Source organism: Cucumis sativus, chromosome 6 (genome assembly GCF_000004075.3).
Source record: "Cucumis sativus cultivar 9930 chromosome 6, Cucumber_9930_V3, whole genome shotgun sequence".
NCBI classification, from domain to species: domain Eukaryota; kingdom Viridiplantae; phylum Streptophyta; class Magnoliopsida; order Cucurbitales; family Cucurbitaceae; genus Cucumis; species Cucumis sativus.
In genome coordinates this window covers 723,648-740,650 of record NC_026660.2, presented here as the reverse complement: position 1 = coordinate 740,650, position 17,003 = coordinate 723,648, and the positions used below count along the sequence as shown (strand labels likewise).

The 17,003-nt window shown below is 30.8% G+C and overlaps 1 protein-coding gene and 1 long non-coding RNA gene across 9 annotated transcripts; both read left to right on the top strand.

The window, feature by feature from the left end:
- The first annotated feature begins 6,112 nt into the window (after positions 1–6,112).
- LOC101213181 (protoporphyrinogen oxidase 2) lies at positions 6,113–16,325 on the top strand. Of its 8 annotated transcripts, none has more exons than XR_004217588.1 (21): positions 6,113–6,258; positions 6,522–6,561; positions 7,200–7,335; positions 7,459–7,524; positions 7,639–7,689; positions 7,799–7,855; positions 9,108–9,184; positions 9,298–9,334; positions 9,875–9,940; positions 10,227–10,267; positions 10,851–10,983; positions 11,168–11,338; positions 11,825–11,899; positions 12,579–12,702; positions 12,780–12,888; positions 13,075–13,149; positions 13,279–13,385; positions 14,171–14,324; positions 14,827–14,873; positions 15,439–15,497; positions 15,838–16,325. XR_004217588.1 is itself a non-coding variant. In XM_011658073.2 (19 exons), the coding sequence occupies exons 1-18, from the start codon at positions 6,228–6,230 to the stop codon at positions 14,281–14,283; spliced, it is 1,509 nt and encodes a 502-aa protein (XP_011656375.1). In that variant the 5' UTR covers positions 6,113–6,227; the 3' UTR covers positions 14,284–14,324; positions 14,827–15,112. The 8 variants fall into 8 exon arrangements, 4 of the variants coding, with proteins under 4 accessions (XP_011656375.1, XP_031743569.1, XP_004138461.1 ...); XR_004217589.1 differs by having other exon boundaries at positions 14,799–14,873; XR_004217587.1 differs by lacking the exon at positions 15,838–16,325 and having other exon boundaries at positions 14,799–14,873; positions 15,439–15,765.
- LOC116404625 lies at positions 11,906–12,297 on the top strand. The gene is made up of 2 exons (XR_004217590.1): positions 11,906–12,029; positions 12,122–12,297. It is a non-coding gene; the product is annotated as an uncharacterized LOC116404625 (long non-coding RNA).
- Positions 16,326–17,003: the final 678 nt, after the last annotated feature.

Genomic DNA, 17,003 nt, shown 5'->3' with positions numbered 1-17,003 from the left:
CCTGGGAAGATGAAGTTTAACTCAATCTCTTTATTTTACTCATAAATTTTGCACGAGTAAAAAAAATCCTGTGTCTTAACATTCTAATTATTGCTACTATATTTGTGTCACATCCACAACTTTTTTCTTTCTATTCTTTATTCAGTTTGGTTCCTTCTATTTAAACTGAGAAAATTAACTTTTTTTTTAATATCTAAAACCGTGGTTGGTAGTTCTTTCATTCAATAACTTTTTTTTTTTTTTAAAAAAAAGAAAATGAATGAAGACCCATTAACTTTCATATATAAAGTTCATTTTCAAACTTGAATTCACATTTAATGAAAAATGAAAGGATTTTGGGTCTTGTAGCCCATGTTCCTTTTAAATAGTAAAGAATTTAATAGGGAGACTAAAAGTGTTAGGAAAAACAAATTTCAATAGTTTGATAACTAAAATTGTACATTTAAAACGAAAGAAGAAAGAAAAAACTAACTAATAATACACGAGGTTAACATCAAATCAAATGACCATATGATATGATATACAATTAATTATGTAATTCTTTTCCCTAACATAAAACAAAAACACATCAAGTTCCTATTTGACTAATAATTGGTAATATATTTCATGAAAAAGAGTCAAAAGAGAATATATACTTAGTAACATTTTAATTTACAATTATTGAATATATAATTGGAAAAAAATTTCAACAATCACACACATTACTCCATAATTATAATTATAAAATGCCATATTTATGACGAAGAACAATTACTTAATAATATTCATTATTCATTGCAACACGTGACTATATTTGTTGAGTGCAATAAATAATAAATAATAAATTAACGAAAGTTACAAACTAAACCTATAACTATAAAATAATATTTTTATTTATACTATTTTAACCTAAACATTTTAAATTTTCTTAAAAATAACTTTATAACAAATTTTATTAGACTGCTATATGAGTTTTACAAAATATTTCATCTTTTGTAGAAATATTTTCTAATACTATGACAAAGACAATACATATTACTTCCGTTAAATATTTGACAAGTCATTTGCTGATTTATTGTTTTATTAAATGTTTATTGTGTAGACTCAATATTTTAATAAATTATTTAGCTTTCATGTAATATATGACGTGTGAAATAATCAAATAATATCAATTTAAGGCAAATTTGAGTTGAATTTGAGCGTTTGAAGGTAATTAAATGTGTTATATGAAAAAGTTATTGTTAGACCAAATTGAAGTTTTCTTGTTTATTGGTGAGAGTAAGGTCGTGGAGTTGGGGATGAGGAGACATTTCTTTTTGCTTCTTTGGCAAGAAAAATAAATAAATGAGAGAATGTCATTTAAACTTCTATCTTCTTATTCCAGATACGTTTTCTTTATTCGTAACTCGTAATGTTATTTTTCAGATTTTTTTTTTTTTTGTTTCATGTGAAAAAAAGATGCTAAAGTAGTGAAGTTAGGAAAGGGAAGGAGACATATGGATTATGGGTGAAGAATATTTAAAAAAAGTTGTATTAACCCCACATATTGTCATGCCAATTTGGTAAGTGGTAACCGAATGTCTCCATTAGAATTCAAATTGGTGGGGGCGCCACAACCGAAGCCTTCTCTTCAACTCAACATCAACATTTTGGACCTTTTTGATTGTGGTCCATTCATCACCATCATCATCCATCATACACCTTTTTCATCTACCATAATCTAAATTACTTATCAATTCAATTTAACCTTCTCTCCTAACTCTATCTGTATCTCTAGTTAACTGATTTTAAAATTTTGCTACAATATTGCACACATATTATTTGTGTAATAACTATCTTACGAACATTAAAATCAAATCAAACAATCAAAGTTGGAATGATTTTTGGCAAAAGAGAAAGGTAGACAAGATTTTAAATTTAGTTAACTTTATTTGAGTCTTTCAATAAGCAATTAATTTAATTTTATTAGAATGTTTTTGGATTAGACATTTGTATGGGTAGATTTTGAATCTTTTGTTGACACTTCTTTTAATATAGTTAAAAAAGTTGTTTTTTTCTCGTTTCAAAATTTGAAAGTTGGTGAAATTAAAAGGCATGCAACCATGCGAGTGTATAACGATAAGATTAAAAGTTAAGCATTTGAAAACTAGAAGGGAGGCGAAGACATTGAAACAATAATAGAAGATTTAAGTTTAGGGCTAACAAAGTAGGGGCCGCCACTTTAATCATATCTCTCTCTATATACTATAAGCCAAAGAAGACTCCCAATTTTTGCTTCTCTCCCAATATCGTCAATCTCAAGCAATAAATGTTTTTTTTTTCTTTCTAAACCGACCTTTGATGTGCTGAAGTTGATTGTTATAATCTGTATTAGAATAGCACAATGAGTATATATAAAAGATTGAAGAAGTAAAGTTTGTGTGAAGCTTAAATAACCTTGGTTTGAGAAAAACTTTATAGTAAACTTCGGTTATTCTTTAGTCTATAAATATATGTAGTGTTTCGTTATGCTTGTTTAAGCATGTTTGTGAGTTATAATATATAGTTTGTATTTAGAACACATAGTATCATTTTATTATGATGCATGTTATAATGATTTGTATTTAGAGTGTAAATTATATTTTTAAGTGTAATATAAAATAATAAACATTGTAAGAAAGAGACGATGGTGAAAATAGCAAACATTATAACGAATAGTAAGCGTAAAAGAAGAATTTGAAATAAAAATATTGATGTTAATCGTAAATTTTGGTAGTTGGACCCATAGAACGGTTGGGTAGTTATAACGGGGAGCAATTTTAGAAATAATAATTAGTTATATAGAAACATTTTTAAAAAATTACAAATATAGCAAATGTAGAATTCTTATCGTTCTCCTATGGTTTATCAGTGATAAATCAATATTTGCAACATAGTTTATCATTGATAGAATTTGACAAATTTTTGCTACATTTACAATTTTTTAAAAATGTTGCTACATACTTAATTATTTTAAATCTAATTGCTATATATATATTATTTGTAACTATTCTTAGACTATTAAGTTGGTGGCCAAGACATTTCCTAAGTCTATAATTTTTTTTAAGAATATACGATAAATTTAACTTTTAATTTTGTATTTAATAATAGACACGGATAAAAGTCTATTAATATCTATTAAATGCACCGAAGGACATTGATAGAAGTTTATCGACGCCTATCAACAATAGAATCTGGAAATTTGCTATATTTTATTAATATTTTGATTTATTATGCTATATTTGAAAATGTCCATTATTTACGTATATAGTTTAACCCTAAGCTTACAAATTTTGTTATAGTACGATTTTTAATTTTGTAAAAAATCCAACATTTATCGTCTAAATTTCTAATTTAAAAACTTTTAGAGATGAAAGGAAGTAGACATAAATTTTTATAATATACATTTTAGACCCAATGAAGGTCTTATATCCAGAAAAAAATTAGACACGACCCATATTTTATTAATGGGTTATTTTTAAAATTTATCATCTACATATGATATATCATGATAGAATAGTACTATCTACTATACTATTTGTATCTACCGTAATAACGTGAAACATTTAAAATATTTTTTTATATATATATATATATATATATATATTTTAGAAATATGTTTCCTAGTTAGTTGGAGGTACCTACCCTAACAAAAGTTGTATTGATATAATTAAAACAATAATTTTGTTATATAGTTTCTTTATTGGTAGTTATCTTCAAAGTGGCCGATTCTTTTATATATGTTTCTAAAATACATCATAGTGACAAAAATAATACATAAATAAAAAACACACAAACATAACGTTGGGTTGAAGGAAGGATGGGAAGAGGGATGAGCAATTGAAGTAATGACATTAGGAAAAACAATGTTAGGTGACGGCAAAACCAAGTGACTGATGATACCAAATAATATATATGTGATCTTCAAACTATGTCTATATGTGTACCCAAAAATCATTGTTTCTTCTACCACAATGAAATCTATCTATCATTTTCATTTGCTCTATTCACTCTTTCTTTTAACTATAAATATATAATAACCCACGTGTTATAATTGAAAATGTAATTAAATTGCTTTTCATTACGTTTAAATTCTAATTTGATTCTAATTACGTTTTTTTATTAAGGATGACAATAGAAAGTATAACAATCGATTCAAAATATTGATATATATAATAACAAAGCCTATTATTTGCTAATAGATTTTGCTATTTACATTTTTTTTTAATGTTGCTATATAATTGATTATTATTTCTAAAATTGCAACACATTGCTAATACTCTTTTAAACTTTGCATCGTCTTCTTATCATTATAATTACTACTTATGGTTAACGACGATTATATTTGTAACTATAACAGTAAATGTGACAAATGCATAATTCTCTTATTGTGAGAATAATAGTGTCATGTTATCATATATAATAATAACTGTAGATCTCAATTTCATTATGATTAAACAATAACGAAACATAATGAAATGAGACAAGAAGGTAAAACATAACCGAACACATAAAAACATATATATAATGAAGTTACATAAGGAATGGGTCATGTATGGGTGATAGAAAATTATAACAAGAGGACGAAAAATGAAATATGTGTTTTAGAAGCAATTATTAATTTCAAAATTGATTGTTGATGGCCAATTGACATTACTCATAACTCAAATATTTGCAACCTTGTAATTTTCACATTAAACAAACTAAGGAAAAATAATTCAAGGTGATTAGGATGAGTCAAACCATATTGGTAAGAGAACAGATTTTGATTGCTTGAAATTGGCTCAAAATCATACAACATTTGTCAATGTCACCATTATTATTATGATTTCTAGGGAGTTGAATCCTATGAAAATAACTTATGCTTTATTTCCTTTTATTTCTTATTGTTTTTAGGTTATTTTTAATTCAATTCTCATTATTATTTTATTTCCATCTTACGTTATATATATATATTTCATACTTTTTTATATTTAATATTCATAAATCAAACCATTATACTCGTAAAATTTTTTAGATATTTATTATATTTTTTTATAAATAAAAGTTACACACATCCTCCGATTATTTTAGAAACAACACGAACACTTGTAAATACATTCGAGCTACCTATGTGGTTTAACATAATTTCAAGGTTGCTTTAGACAATAATATAACTCATAGAGTTGAAAGAAGCGCTCCTATTTTGCATTTGGCTATGGTCGATCTTGATCTTGGTCTTGGCTGAGTCCAAGTATCTTTCCACAAATCTACTTTGGTCATATGATGATGCTTTAGAACAAGATGAGGACATACCCTATTAACTTTTTGTTAGGGTTTGTCGAGGACAAGCACATTAGTTTAGACTTTGACACAAATGAATCCTCTCATCTAAGCCCACTTTTAACGAATCGTGCTATTTTTGATCCAAACCTCGTTGTTTTCTAGATATTATTGCTTTTATTCAATCCAAAATCATCCATAATAATTACCATTATCTCTAGTTTCTTTACAAATTTGACATACGTTGAAGTTGATAATATAAATAGACTCTGATTTTGTCAACTAAGTAATGTTTTGTTTGGAGTAATTATAATTGATGACAATTTTAAAAATAATAATTAAGTATATAACAATATTTTTAAAAAAATTGCAAACAAAATATGTCAAAATTTATCATTGATAGGAGCTTATCACTGATAGTTCATATAACAAATATTGATCTATCACTGATAAACTATAAAAGTTTATTCGCAGTAGAAGTCTATCACCCATCTACATAGTTCATAATTATTATTCTAAAAATTGCTACTCATTATAATTATTAATTTTTGAGTAATTGTAATTGATGACTATTTGAAGAATAATAATTAAGGATATAGTAATATTTTAAAAAAATTACTGTTGATCAATTTGTATGATATACCAATATTTACAATATAATCTATCAATGATACAATTTAACAAATTTTGCTATATTTACAAATTTTTTAAATTATCGTTATATACTTAATTATTTTAAATCTAATGGCTAAGTTTGAAATTATTCTCTTTTTCGAGGGGTTGTGAATATGGAGTCAGTATTGTGTGGAGGCCCATTAGTATCGACGTCAATAGCCCAACGGCCCATTCAAATGAAACCAGCGGCATTTCCTGTGTTCTGACAGTTATCTCTTCCCCAAGTTTCTCATGGATGATTCTGAAGAACTTTGACATAGCGTTAGCTTAACCAAGGTCCAAGCTACACACAAATGGCCTCGCCAGCCAAACAAGACCGTCGAAGTCTCTCTTTCTCTTAACACATTTTCACTTTCATTGCATTCATCATTCATAAAATAATCACTTCTTACTTATCCTCATTCCGTAATTGGATTCTACTATGAAATCTTCACAATGTAACTATCACCAACTTTCTTCATATACGAGTCTGTACTAGATTTCCATTTCTCCTCGAATTTTCTCTATCGTAGCAGTTTCCGTAGCTACGTAGATGATGCTTTTCTTTTTTTGAGCTGAAATTTACTGCATCTTCTTCGATTTTGTAGCCTCCAGAAAAAAGGTGGCTGTTGTTGGCGCTGGTGTTAGGTATGTTGTTATCTCTCTGATATTCTAGCTTCTGCTTGTATGGTGTTGTTGTTATTTTAAGTGGCGGGGCATATAAATGAAGTATATGTACTAAATTTTGAGTTGTGGTAATAATATTTCGATAATTTAGTTGCATTCGCGTTTATGATGATTTAGTTTAATTTTTTCAGTTTATAATGTTTTCTACTTGTCTTTGCTTGGTCTTTCTAGATTAGTAATTTTCACCTATAATTCATAATACGGGCTTTGAATTTCAAATTTTATCTCCTTTCCTCTGGCCAGTACTTTTATTGGTGTAAAGAAAAACTGATCGGCACACTAGAAACAATGCATGAATTGAGAGAAGTAATGCGCCATTGGAGATTGTGCAACTAGAGTTTTCCTATGACATATCTAGATTGAAACAAACCAAAGAACTTTTAGGGATAGATTGGGCTTGGGAGGACTGAGGAGAAAAGGCTATCAGCCCTTCTACAAATTTCCAAAAGCTCTTATGTGACTTCATTTCCTTGTTCTTTGCTAATATTACTGTCTTTTCTCTTATGAAAAATATCTGTGATTTTATAATTTCTTTGACCTGTGTAAACTCAGTATCCTCCAGTGAGGCTGACTTTGGTTTTGTTTGTATTATGGTTAAGTGGGCTTGCTGCAGCCTACAAATTGAAATCACATGGTTTCGATGTTACGGTGCTTGAAGCAGACGAAAGAGTTGGAGGAAAGTTAAGAAGCGTCTCATACAAGGGACTTATCTGGGATGAAGGAGCGAATACAATGGCAAGCTTTCTTGACAGTAATTTGACCAACATTTTTCTTCACTAGGGATTTTCATCAATATTTTGGACCATCTCAAATATTCTACCACTGAATTAGCTGAACTATTTTCTTGAGCCTATGTAGACTGAGAGTGAACCAGAGGTCCAGTGCTTACTTGATGATCTTGGACTTAGAGAGAAACAACAATTTGTAATAGTTATTTCTTTCTTTATGTATTATTAAGTTTAATTTTCCATTTTATACATGCATAGCAATCGGTGATTGGAACGTATCTAAGTAGATAAATTGTTTTCCCTCATGCAGCCAATTTCTCAAAATAAACGATATATAGTGAGGAATGGGGTGCCAGTACTGGTAAGTCATTGCTTTTGTGCTTCTAATAAATGATTTAGGTATTCCATGAATTTTGTTTTACATTCTTAGTCTTTCTCTTATGTTGTTTTGTTTGCACGACTGAGATTAGGTGCCTACAAATCCCATTGCATTGATCAAGAGCAACTTTCTCTCTGCAAAATCAAAGGTTTGTTTACTACCTGACATCAGAGGGATGTTCAGCGAAGTATTTATGTTATTAGTGTTTACAATGAATTGATCTTTTAAAAATGTACGAATGCTTACACAAATTTGATATTCGATAGAAGAGTGCGTGACTTTGAGCCTTCTGGTGTTTCTCCTTGATAGCCATTATTCTGTGGTCTCACGACACCTTTATCCTGTAATATGTGTATCAATTTAAAAGGACATGGGGTTGCCAGTTTGCTCTGTCTTTGTGGAACCACTGTTTGGCGCTTAGATTGGTGCTCTAAGATGGAGGAGTTTCTTTTGAATCCTTCCTTCCAGGACAAGGACGTAGACTTTTAACATGCCTTTTCCCCCTCATTTTGCAAGTTCGAGAGGAATAGTAGGAGTTTCAGAGGAGGTTATAGATCATGGAGGAGGTTTGGGAAGTTGTTAGCTTTATCACCTCTTTGTGGGGGTGAATCTTTCAGCCGTTTTGTAATTTTTAGCTTGATTTTATTCTTTCAAATTGGATCCCGTCTACATAATTAATATCAACAAGACTCCTTTTGTGAGGTTTCTACCCCTGCATTCACTTTTCTCAATGAAAGCTAGACAAAAAAGACCCAGTAATCATTTTCCTCAAGGAAAGCTAGAACGAAAAGAAGGATGAGTAATCCAGTAAAATCAAGATATTCCTCTGTTTAGTTCTCCATGGTGGGATACTTATGATGAAGTTGAAGCCAGAAGTCTCTTGGCATTTCATCTCTCTTTCAATTTCTCCTTAGTTTGTGTGAACTACAAAGTAGGTATGGAAGGTAGAGATGATAAGCCCACAGAGAGTTCCACTCATGCACAAAGAAAGAAGCGATGAATCAGCCTACAGGAAGTAGCTACAGTTATGAAGAATACTTTAGTTCTTTTTATTCATATAGCTTTTTGTGAAAATATATAGTTTTTGGGAAATGTTATGACCTTAGTTGAAAAGATCTGTTGAACAGGTTGTGCTATTGTTTCTTTGAGTTCTATGTATTTGTAAAACGTATGAGCTGGCAATATGTGGGTGGATTGGTGGTTAATTTGATGGTACTGAAATGCATATGAAAGAGTCCTGGCAGGAGGGAGGTGAAAGGTGTTAGTGGTATTTTATTGGGCATGGGCTGCATTGACAGGGTACATGAATTTCCTATAGTTCTCTCTGCAGGGAGTTCTTGCAACACAAACACACATTATAAAGTTTTCCTCCATATTACTAATTCACTTGTCCCCTGCAGTTTCAGATCATTTTGGAGCCATTTTTGTGGAAGAAGTATGATTCATCAAAAGTGTCAGATGATGGTACTGATGAAAGGTGATGACTCATTTTTCTAGATTTCAGAAATAACTTCGCCAAAATTTTCACTTCTTTTGTTCCAACTTTTTGAGGAAGCTATATTAGCACTGTTTCTAATGTTTTTGTCTCAGTGTGGGTGGATTCTTTCAGCGCCATTTTGGACAAGAGGTAATTTTGTGCTTTAGTTGGTTTCTTCATTTTTATAAAAAAGAAAATCAATTAGAATATGTATGGATTTTTTCTTGGGGCATTTTTAATAATAGCAAAATAAATTAAAATATTTATAAGCTATAACAAAATTTTGGATTCTATCAATGATAGAAATCTATCAATGCCATTGATAGAAGTATATCAGTGTCTATTAATGTTTATTATTGATAGAGTCTGAAAATTTTGCTATACGTTGTAAATATTTTGACAAATTTGCTATTTTTGATAATTCTCCTTTTTTCTTCTTTGTTTTCTTTTGGAGTGTTTGCATTTTTAGAATAACTGGAGTTCTTTCTTTGTAAATCACAACTTTGTGAATAATAATTCCAATGTGCACAATAGCAGTAACATGATCGTTAGTATTGAAACTAGTTTAAAAAATGAATTTAAAGAACATTTTTTTAAACCCTTCACCAAATGGGCCCAATAATTTAGTTATTTGTTATTGAGTATTGTATATAGAATGCCTTCTTTATTCTACTTGTCTTGAATTTCAAGGTTGTTGACTATCTAATTGACCCTATTGTTGCTGGTACAAGTGCTGGAGATCCTGACTCTCTTTCTGTAAGTACTAGCATTTAGCTTTTTCTGTTTCTTGTTTTTAGTTATACAACAAACATGGTTGTATGATTATTATTTATTTTAAATCATACTAATAAATAAACTCAAGTTAGTGTCAAACGTTGTTTGCATATTTGACAATTGTCACGTTTAGGGTCAAGTTTTGCTTCCAATCATGCGTGAAAAATGCTGCAAATTTGTCAACAATCAACTGATATGAGGGGCATATGTGTTATTATCTTATTGTAACTAAACCGGTTCTGCTTCCTTTTTTAACTTTTGCTAATAGATGAGTCATTCATTTCCGGAGCTGTGGAATATAGAGAAAAGGTAATATTAGTACTCATCTTCACTTTGAATTACTTTATTATTTATTATGATTTTAGAAACCTAAATAATAAATTTATGACATTTCTTTATTTATAACCCATTAAATTATTACTGCTCTAATCTAACTTCAATCAAGTCATTCTGGTGCAAATCATGCTCTTGGGATTGGATGAGAGTTTTTCAGTTGACACGGATATTTGTATTTGCCCATAAAAGCATTGGAAGAGTATCAGTAAAATATATCTTGATAACTTTATTTCGAAATTGATGAAAGTTAACAATTCTACGACTATTGTAATCAGTGTGTCGATGGATGGCTCTACACGTTCTCTGGGTCTAAAAGTTTTGTTGCACTGCACCATGCAGTATCATTATCTAGCAAATGAAAAATCAAATTGGAATTGCTTTAGCCTTTCTAGCTGTATACGATGTCTATCTTTGGTCTGACTACTGTACAAGCTTTCTAGAATTGGCTCTTTATAAATTTATATGTCTAAAATTAGAAGCAGTCTTGCTATGACATTGTAATGCATTTTATAAAATATGTATTGATATTTTGTTGGTAAATTTTCTCTTTCTTCAGGTTTGGTTCTATTTTTGCTGGATTAGTCCTCTCAAAATTGTCTACCAAAAAGGAGAGTGGTGGAGTGAGAAATGGTACTACAGGAAAAAGTAAACCTCGCCGTGGTTCCTTTTCCTTTCAGAATGGAATGCAGGTACCTTCTGTGGCATTTTCTTTTAACTCCCTCTTTTATAGGATTGGTTCATTTTATTTCACTGTGGTTGAGTTCATTTTCTATGAACTTGTCTCTTGATAAATGCCAATAACCCTTGTTTTACATGGATAACTGTTGTGTCCTCAGCTGAATTAAACGTTTGGATTCATCTATCTTGTGGCAGACACTCACTGATACACTAAGCAAAGAGCTTGGTGAAGGCGTGCTTAAGTTAAGATCTGAAGTTTTGTCACTATCTTACAATGCTGGGAAGTACGCATCACAAAATTGGTCACTCATTTATTCCAAGGACAAGAATTCAAAGGATTTAATTGCTGATGCTGTTATCATGACGGTTAGCCCCTTTGAAGAATTTTGTTTCCTTTTTATGCATATCTTAGCTTACTAATGTGTTTGGTGTGCACAATTCCTTTTATGCTAGAAGATCTTTACTGGAGGTACTGTGGTAAGCTTTCCTTCATTGAAGAGAAATGAGCGAAGTTAATGTCAAATGTCATATATGTTTGACTATATAGGGGCATTACAAGTTTAGAACTGGGTACCACTGGTTGAAAGAAAACTTAAATTTTGGATTCACTTGACTTGGACCATCTCTAGGGACAAAGTTAAATTATTATTTACATTTATTTTTTTCAGATGCCAACTCTATCTTGAGTATAGTCAAATATTTAAATACTATTATCAATTGATTGTTATTTTCTAAAGCGTCTTATTTTAATTTTGTATTTTTTCTGCTGATTAATAATAAATGGAGGCATCTAATGACTCTTTTAGTTAACAAGGCGATAATGTAGCTGACCTGGAGCTTGTCTTATTCCAGGCTCCTGTTTGCAGTGTCAGAGAAATGAAGTTTATGAAAGGAGGAATTCCATTTTCACTAAATTTTCTTCCCGAGGTAACAAGCACTGATTTATGAAAAGAAGAGCAATATGTCATTGTTATCTCTTGGAGAACTTAGTTTTTCTTTGGGCAATATGGTCTGGTTGTTTGCAAATATTTATACAAGTAAAAATTATGGTCCGCCAGTAAGTGACTACAGTTTGAACTTTTCTTTTCTTTTATTCAAGTGGCGAAGCTCTTGTCCAACATCGTTGACTTGCTTCTCTGTTTTATCTAGGTATAATCTTCAGAAAATATGAAGAACCCTTCAACCACCTCTGTACTTGTGTATATACTCTGATTCAATAGTTTGGATTGTTGCTTGTAACACCTAAACCGATGCACGCGTAAATTCTGCCCAAGTTCTATTCTCAATGTTTCACTTCAATAAGTAGATGAATGTTTGCGACATCATCCTTGCGTATTTTCTAACTCAACTCCCCATCAGTTACATCACACTCCCATTCCCATAGTTTAAACACCTGAACTCCCCTCACGACTTTTTTCTTTTTTTCTTTTTTTCTTGGGTACACATAAAATATTGGGGTCTACTAAAACCACAAAGCAAATTAGATTTTGTCTGTCTTCGTTCTTGTACAGATGTTGGAAAATCATAAAAATCGGCGAGGAAAAGTGTACAGTTGACATTCGTTGTTCAAGGGTAGCTGAAGTAGACTTCACTATTTTTATTACAGGTGGCTTACATGCCGTTATCGGTCATGATAACTACCTTCAGAAAAGAGAGTGTTAAGCGACCACTGGAAGGATTTGGAGTTCTTGTACCTTCCTCAGAACAACAAAATGGTTTAAGAACCCTTGGTAACATTTATTCGTTCTTTTGGATTACTGAAAACTTACGTTTTTCCTCCAAACAAATGAATAATTCTGCTCTACAGGCACACTCTTTTCCTCCATGATGTTTCCAAATCGTGCATCAAATGATGAGTATCTGTATACTACTTTTATTGGAGGGAGTCGAAACAGGGAGCTTGCAAAGTCATCAACGTTAGGAGAGCTCTTTTTGGTTTTCATTATTATGCAGACAAACATGCAAACAAACAATCATACAAACAAAAAATTTCTTGCTGCCATGATTTAATTCAACAAATTGAATTTTTTGTTTTTGTTTTCTTATTATTACTGTTTTATTCTCGCAAATCGCAACTAACCTTTCCTTCACTTTCTTTCCAGAGACGAATTGAAGCAAATTGTTACAACAGATCTGAGACAGCTGTTGGGAGTTGAAGGAGAGCCCACTTTTATCAAGTACATGAACTTTCATTTATCAATCAATTTTCATCTTATCACTTCTAATGGGTTTGATTAGAAATAAATATGTCAAAACTTTCCCTTGTGTTCACATTTTCTTCTGGTTCATTATATGTATAATGACAGCCATTTCTATTGGAGCAAAGCATTTCCCTTATATGGGCGTAACTATGATTCAGTTGTGAAGGCAATTGAAACAATGGAAAAAAATCTTCCTGGCTTCTTTTATGCAGGTAACTACTATTTAAGCTGTACATGGATATCTTTTTAAGTGTTCTGAATTAGAATTAGACTTTGAGATTTTTATAATCCCTACAACTCTTAAGTTGGACCAAAATTTATTTTTTGTGCATCCACTTATATGTGGATTTGGTGATTAGTCGTCCTTGCGTAGAAAATGATTATTCTGATTAACAATGACTAACACGAGACGTAGTATTATTGATATAAGGTGTTAATAATAAAATAAATATTCTTTTTTTTTTTCCTTTCAAGAGGAGAAGCATAATTCGAATTTAGAATCTCCTTTTTTATACTATTTTAAATTATTACCAGTTTCAAAATTTTAAGCTAAATTTCTCTGACAAAAAGCTGGTAAATTCAAGGTTTATACAATCATCAAACTTTCTTTCTTAAATCATATTAAACCTTAAACTTTTTTGGTTTTTGTTTTCGTTTTATTTTGCCTTACAACTAGCTTCCTGCATATTTGAAGCCTAAGCAAAATGTTAAAATCCTATGATGTGATCTGATGTGTCATACTGTTACTTTTAATTTTCCTATCTCAAATAATATGTACGATTTCATTTCTGGCAGTTGCCACGTATTTCCATGAATATTCATTATTAGTATTATATTTTGACTCTCTAAAAATGGTGGCAACATTAATTTAGGCCCTCCGCGTTTGATAACCATTGGACATGCACCTTTACATGCATGTTGCACACAGTAAATTTTGCGTACGTTTGATGCCTTGTGAATTGTATATTGTCAGCCTTACGAATCACGTACCATGTAGGTAACCACAGGGATGGTTTGTCTGTTGGCAAATCTATAGCCTCCGGATGCAAAGCTGCGGATCTTGTAATTTCTTATCTGGAATCTTCTACTGACCAATCATGCGCTGAATAACAACATTAATCGGAAAAATTAAAGCGCAACCTTGTTCCACAGTGAGTGACTTTACCCTTTTCTCCTGGCTCCTTACAGTTTCCTAGAATCGAAGGGTTGCATCCAATTTTACTTTCCCGTGGTAGCCTGTGGCCCTTTTGGGTGGCTGGGGTAAATTTTGAGATTTGATAATGTCATTAATTTAACAAATGAAAAGCCAAGGCCGAGATATGTTTTGTTTGTTTCTTGGCCTTTTAGTTAAATTACAAGTCTAGCCCCTAAACTTTAAGGTTGGTGTCTATTAGTTTTTTTAAAAGTTTCTAATTGTTTCCTAAACTTTGTTTAATAAGTTACTGAACTTTTAATTTTATGTCTAATGGATCCTTGAATTTTTTAATTATTTTTAAAAATAAATTGATCTACTAGATATAAATTTGAATTCTATGTCTAAGGAAATCATATCAAAATTTGAGTAGAGTAGATTTCAAAGATTTTGTAAGTTGAAAGGCTAAATTTGTAATTTAACCCTTTTTTAGTATCCTTTTCCCGTTATGCTGCGTGCAGGGACTCCTCTCAAACTGTCTGAAGGATCGGCAACAATTATCTGCTAAGTAATTTTCTGGTCATTGCACTTATTAGTTGTATCACTCGTAACATCAACTTCCAAGTTGCAATGAATATCCATTCCATCTACTGAAATGGTAATGCTGTGTTGTAATTCTTGTCTTCTGCACCGAGACAAAATAAAATTAGTATATATTTGTTCTCCAATGACCAATCCTATCTATGCGGTTAAAAATATTGAACTTTGGACCTATGGTAACAACACGCATCTTGTCTTATTTGAAGAGCATGTTCTCAAGCCTACTGTCACTTGCGTGCTTAAGCAGTAGCACAACCAGCTAGCTTTTAAGAAAAGTACTGTCTTTTACTGTTTCAAGTGGGTTTATATCAACACTGCAGAAAACCATGTTAAAGTCTGATCTATACTCTTCTGTAGTTTAGATCCTATTCCCTCAACCAACCAAGTAATTGGATATTCCACTTCTGTTTTGTTAATTATATTGAGCTGTCTCTACGCCGTTTGTGTGTTGAAATTGGACTCGCTTTTGAATTATGCCACTCGAAGGCCTAAGCCTTGACTTGTACTTGTGTCTATTTTCGGATGTTATGTAGGGAAAATGCCTAAAGCTTATGGCCTCTCCAAACTCATGGGCCTGATTTGGAGGTAAAAGGTACATTTTCATTTTTTTTTGTTAGAGTCAGTTGAAAATGCGATAAAAAAATTATAAAAAATTAGTTAACTGAAGTAATGATCATGAGTTTACGAGTTTATAAGGGATTAGATAACAACTATCTCTATTGGTACAAAGTTTTTTGAGTGAAACTAAAAACAAAGCTACGGATTTATGTCCAAAGTGGACAATATCATACTCTTGTGTAGATATTTGTGTGAAGATATTTGGAGATTTGTTATCCTAACATTGGTCATTATTGTTCTTATTTAAATCCTTTTGTCTTTTTGTGTTATTGAGTGAAATAGTTGGATCACAAGTAGATGCTTTCTTGGCACAGGGGACATATTATTTGGACGTATGCCTTCCTAGTTTGAAAGCATTTCGTAGGATTGATTTAAAACAAGTGAAAATATGGGAAAGGGCTCAACAATATTGCACTTCACCTGGTATAGCTCAAAGTGGAAGGAGAGGAACAAAATGAAATAAAACAAAACTATTAGTAATGTTTTCCATCGATGAATAAAAAAAATAAAAGAATTGACGTACAATTTTACATGGTTCACTAATGGTATATGTATGTGTTTAATTAACATGATAATAAAACTAGCAAATCTTTTACTCTTTATTTGATAACTTTAGAGATTAGAGAATGAAAGAAGAAACAAGAGGGAGGTAGGAAAAAAAGGAGGAAAAATGGAAAAGTGTTCAATGGTAGATGGAAACAAGCTAAGAAAGATAGAGAAATAGAAAAGGAAAAAGCAATGAGGTGTACATAAATACTTCCCATCCATATTGATATCGTAATCCTAATAGCATTTTTTTCAACTTCTTTTTTGAAATGTCAATGCCATTAATTTAACTTTGGGATAAATACATTTAAGACAATATATATCACTACACGACCTATACACTATAGACATATTCTCTATAAACATTTCGAGTATTAATGACAAAAAAAAGCACAAAATCAATTGGTATCTTTGAACTTCTATCACAAATTTGTTGTTATAATAATTGAAGAAGATAAATACAATTATTTATCTTAATTAAAATAAAACACCAATTTCTAATAGTGGAATAACATTTATAATGACAATAATTAACGTAACATATAGTTCATAATTCAATTGCCTCCTCCATCTGCTCTGTTTTTCCCACAAAATCATTTGATTACAAAAAAGTTTCTTAGTTTTTGAATAAATTGGTTCACAAAAATTTATTCCAACTATTTCTTCAAAATTAAATAACAAACTATAGCTAACAAACTCATTGTTTGTGTCTTAAGCTTCAAGTTTCACATCTTACTCTTTGTGTGATTAATCTTAAATCTCATATTTTTATGTTGTAAGCTTTATGTGATATGATTTGATATCTTATGTTTAAGGCTTGATGTTTAGCCTCATACTTTGTATCTTGGTTTAAGCTCAACATCTAATAACGTTGAATCTTCATATTTGTGACTATTATCTATTGATATATCATTATAGAGTTGGTAATGTAACT

Bases quoted from the DNA above. Each gene is read 5' to 3' on its own strand.
- LOC101213181 (XM_011658073.2), top strand. From the start codon at position 6,228: ATGGCCTCGCCAGCCAAACAAGACCGTCGAA. The intron at 6,259-6,521 runs GTCTCTCTTTCT...TCGATTTTGTAG, and splicing joins AGCCAAACAAGACCGTCGAA to CCTCCAGAAAAAAGGTGGCT. The intron at 11,339-11,824 runs GTTAGCCCCTTT...GTCTTATTCCAG, and splicing joins CTGATGCTGTTATCATGACG to GCTCCTGTTTGCAGTGTCAG.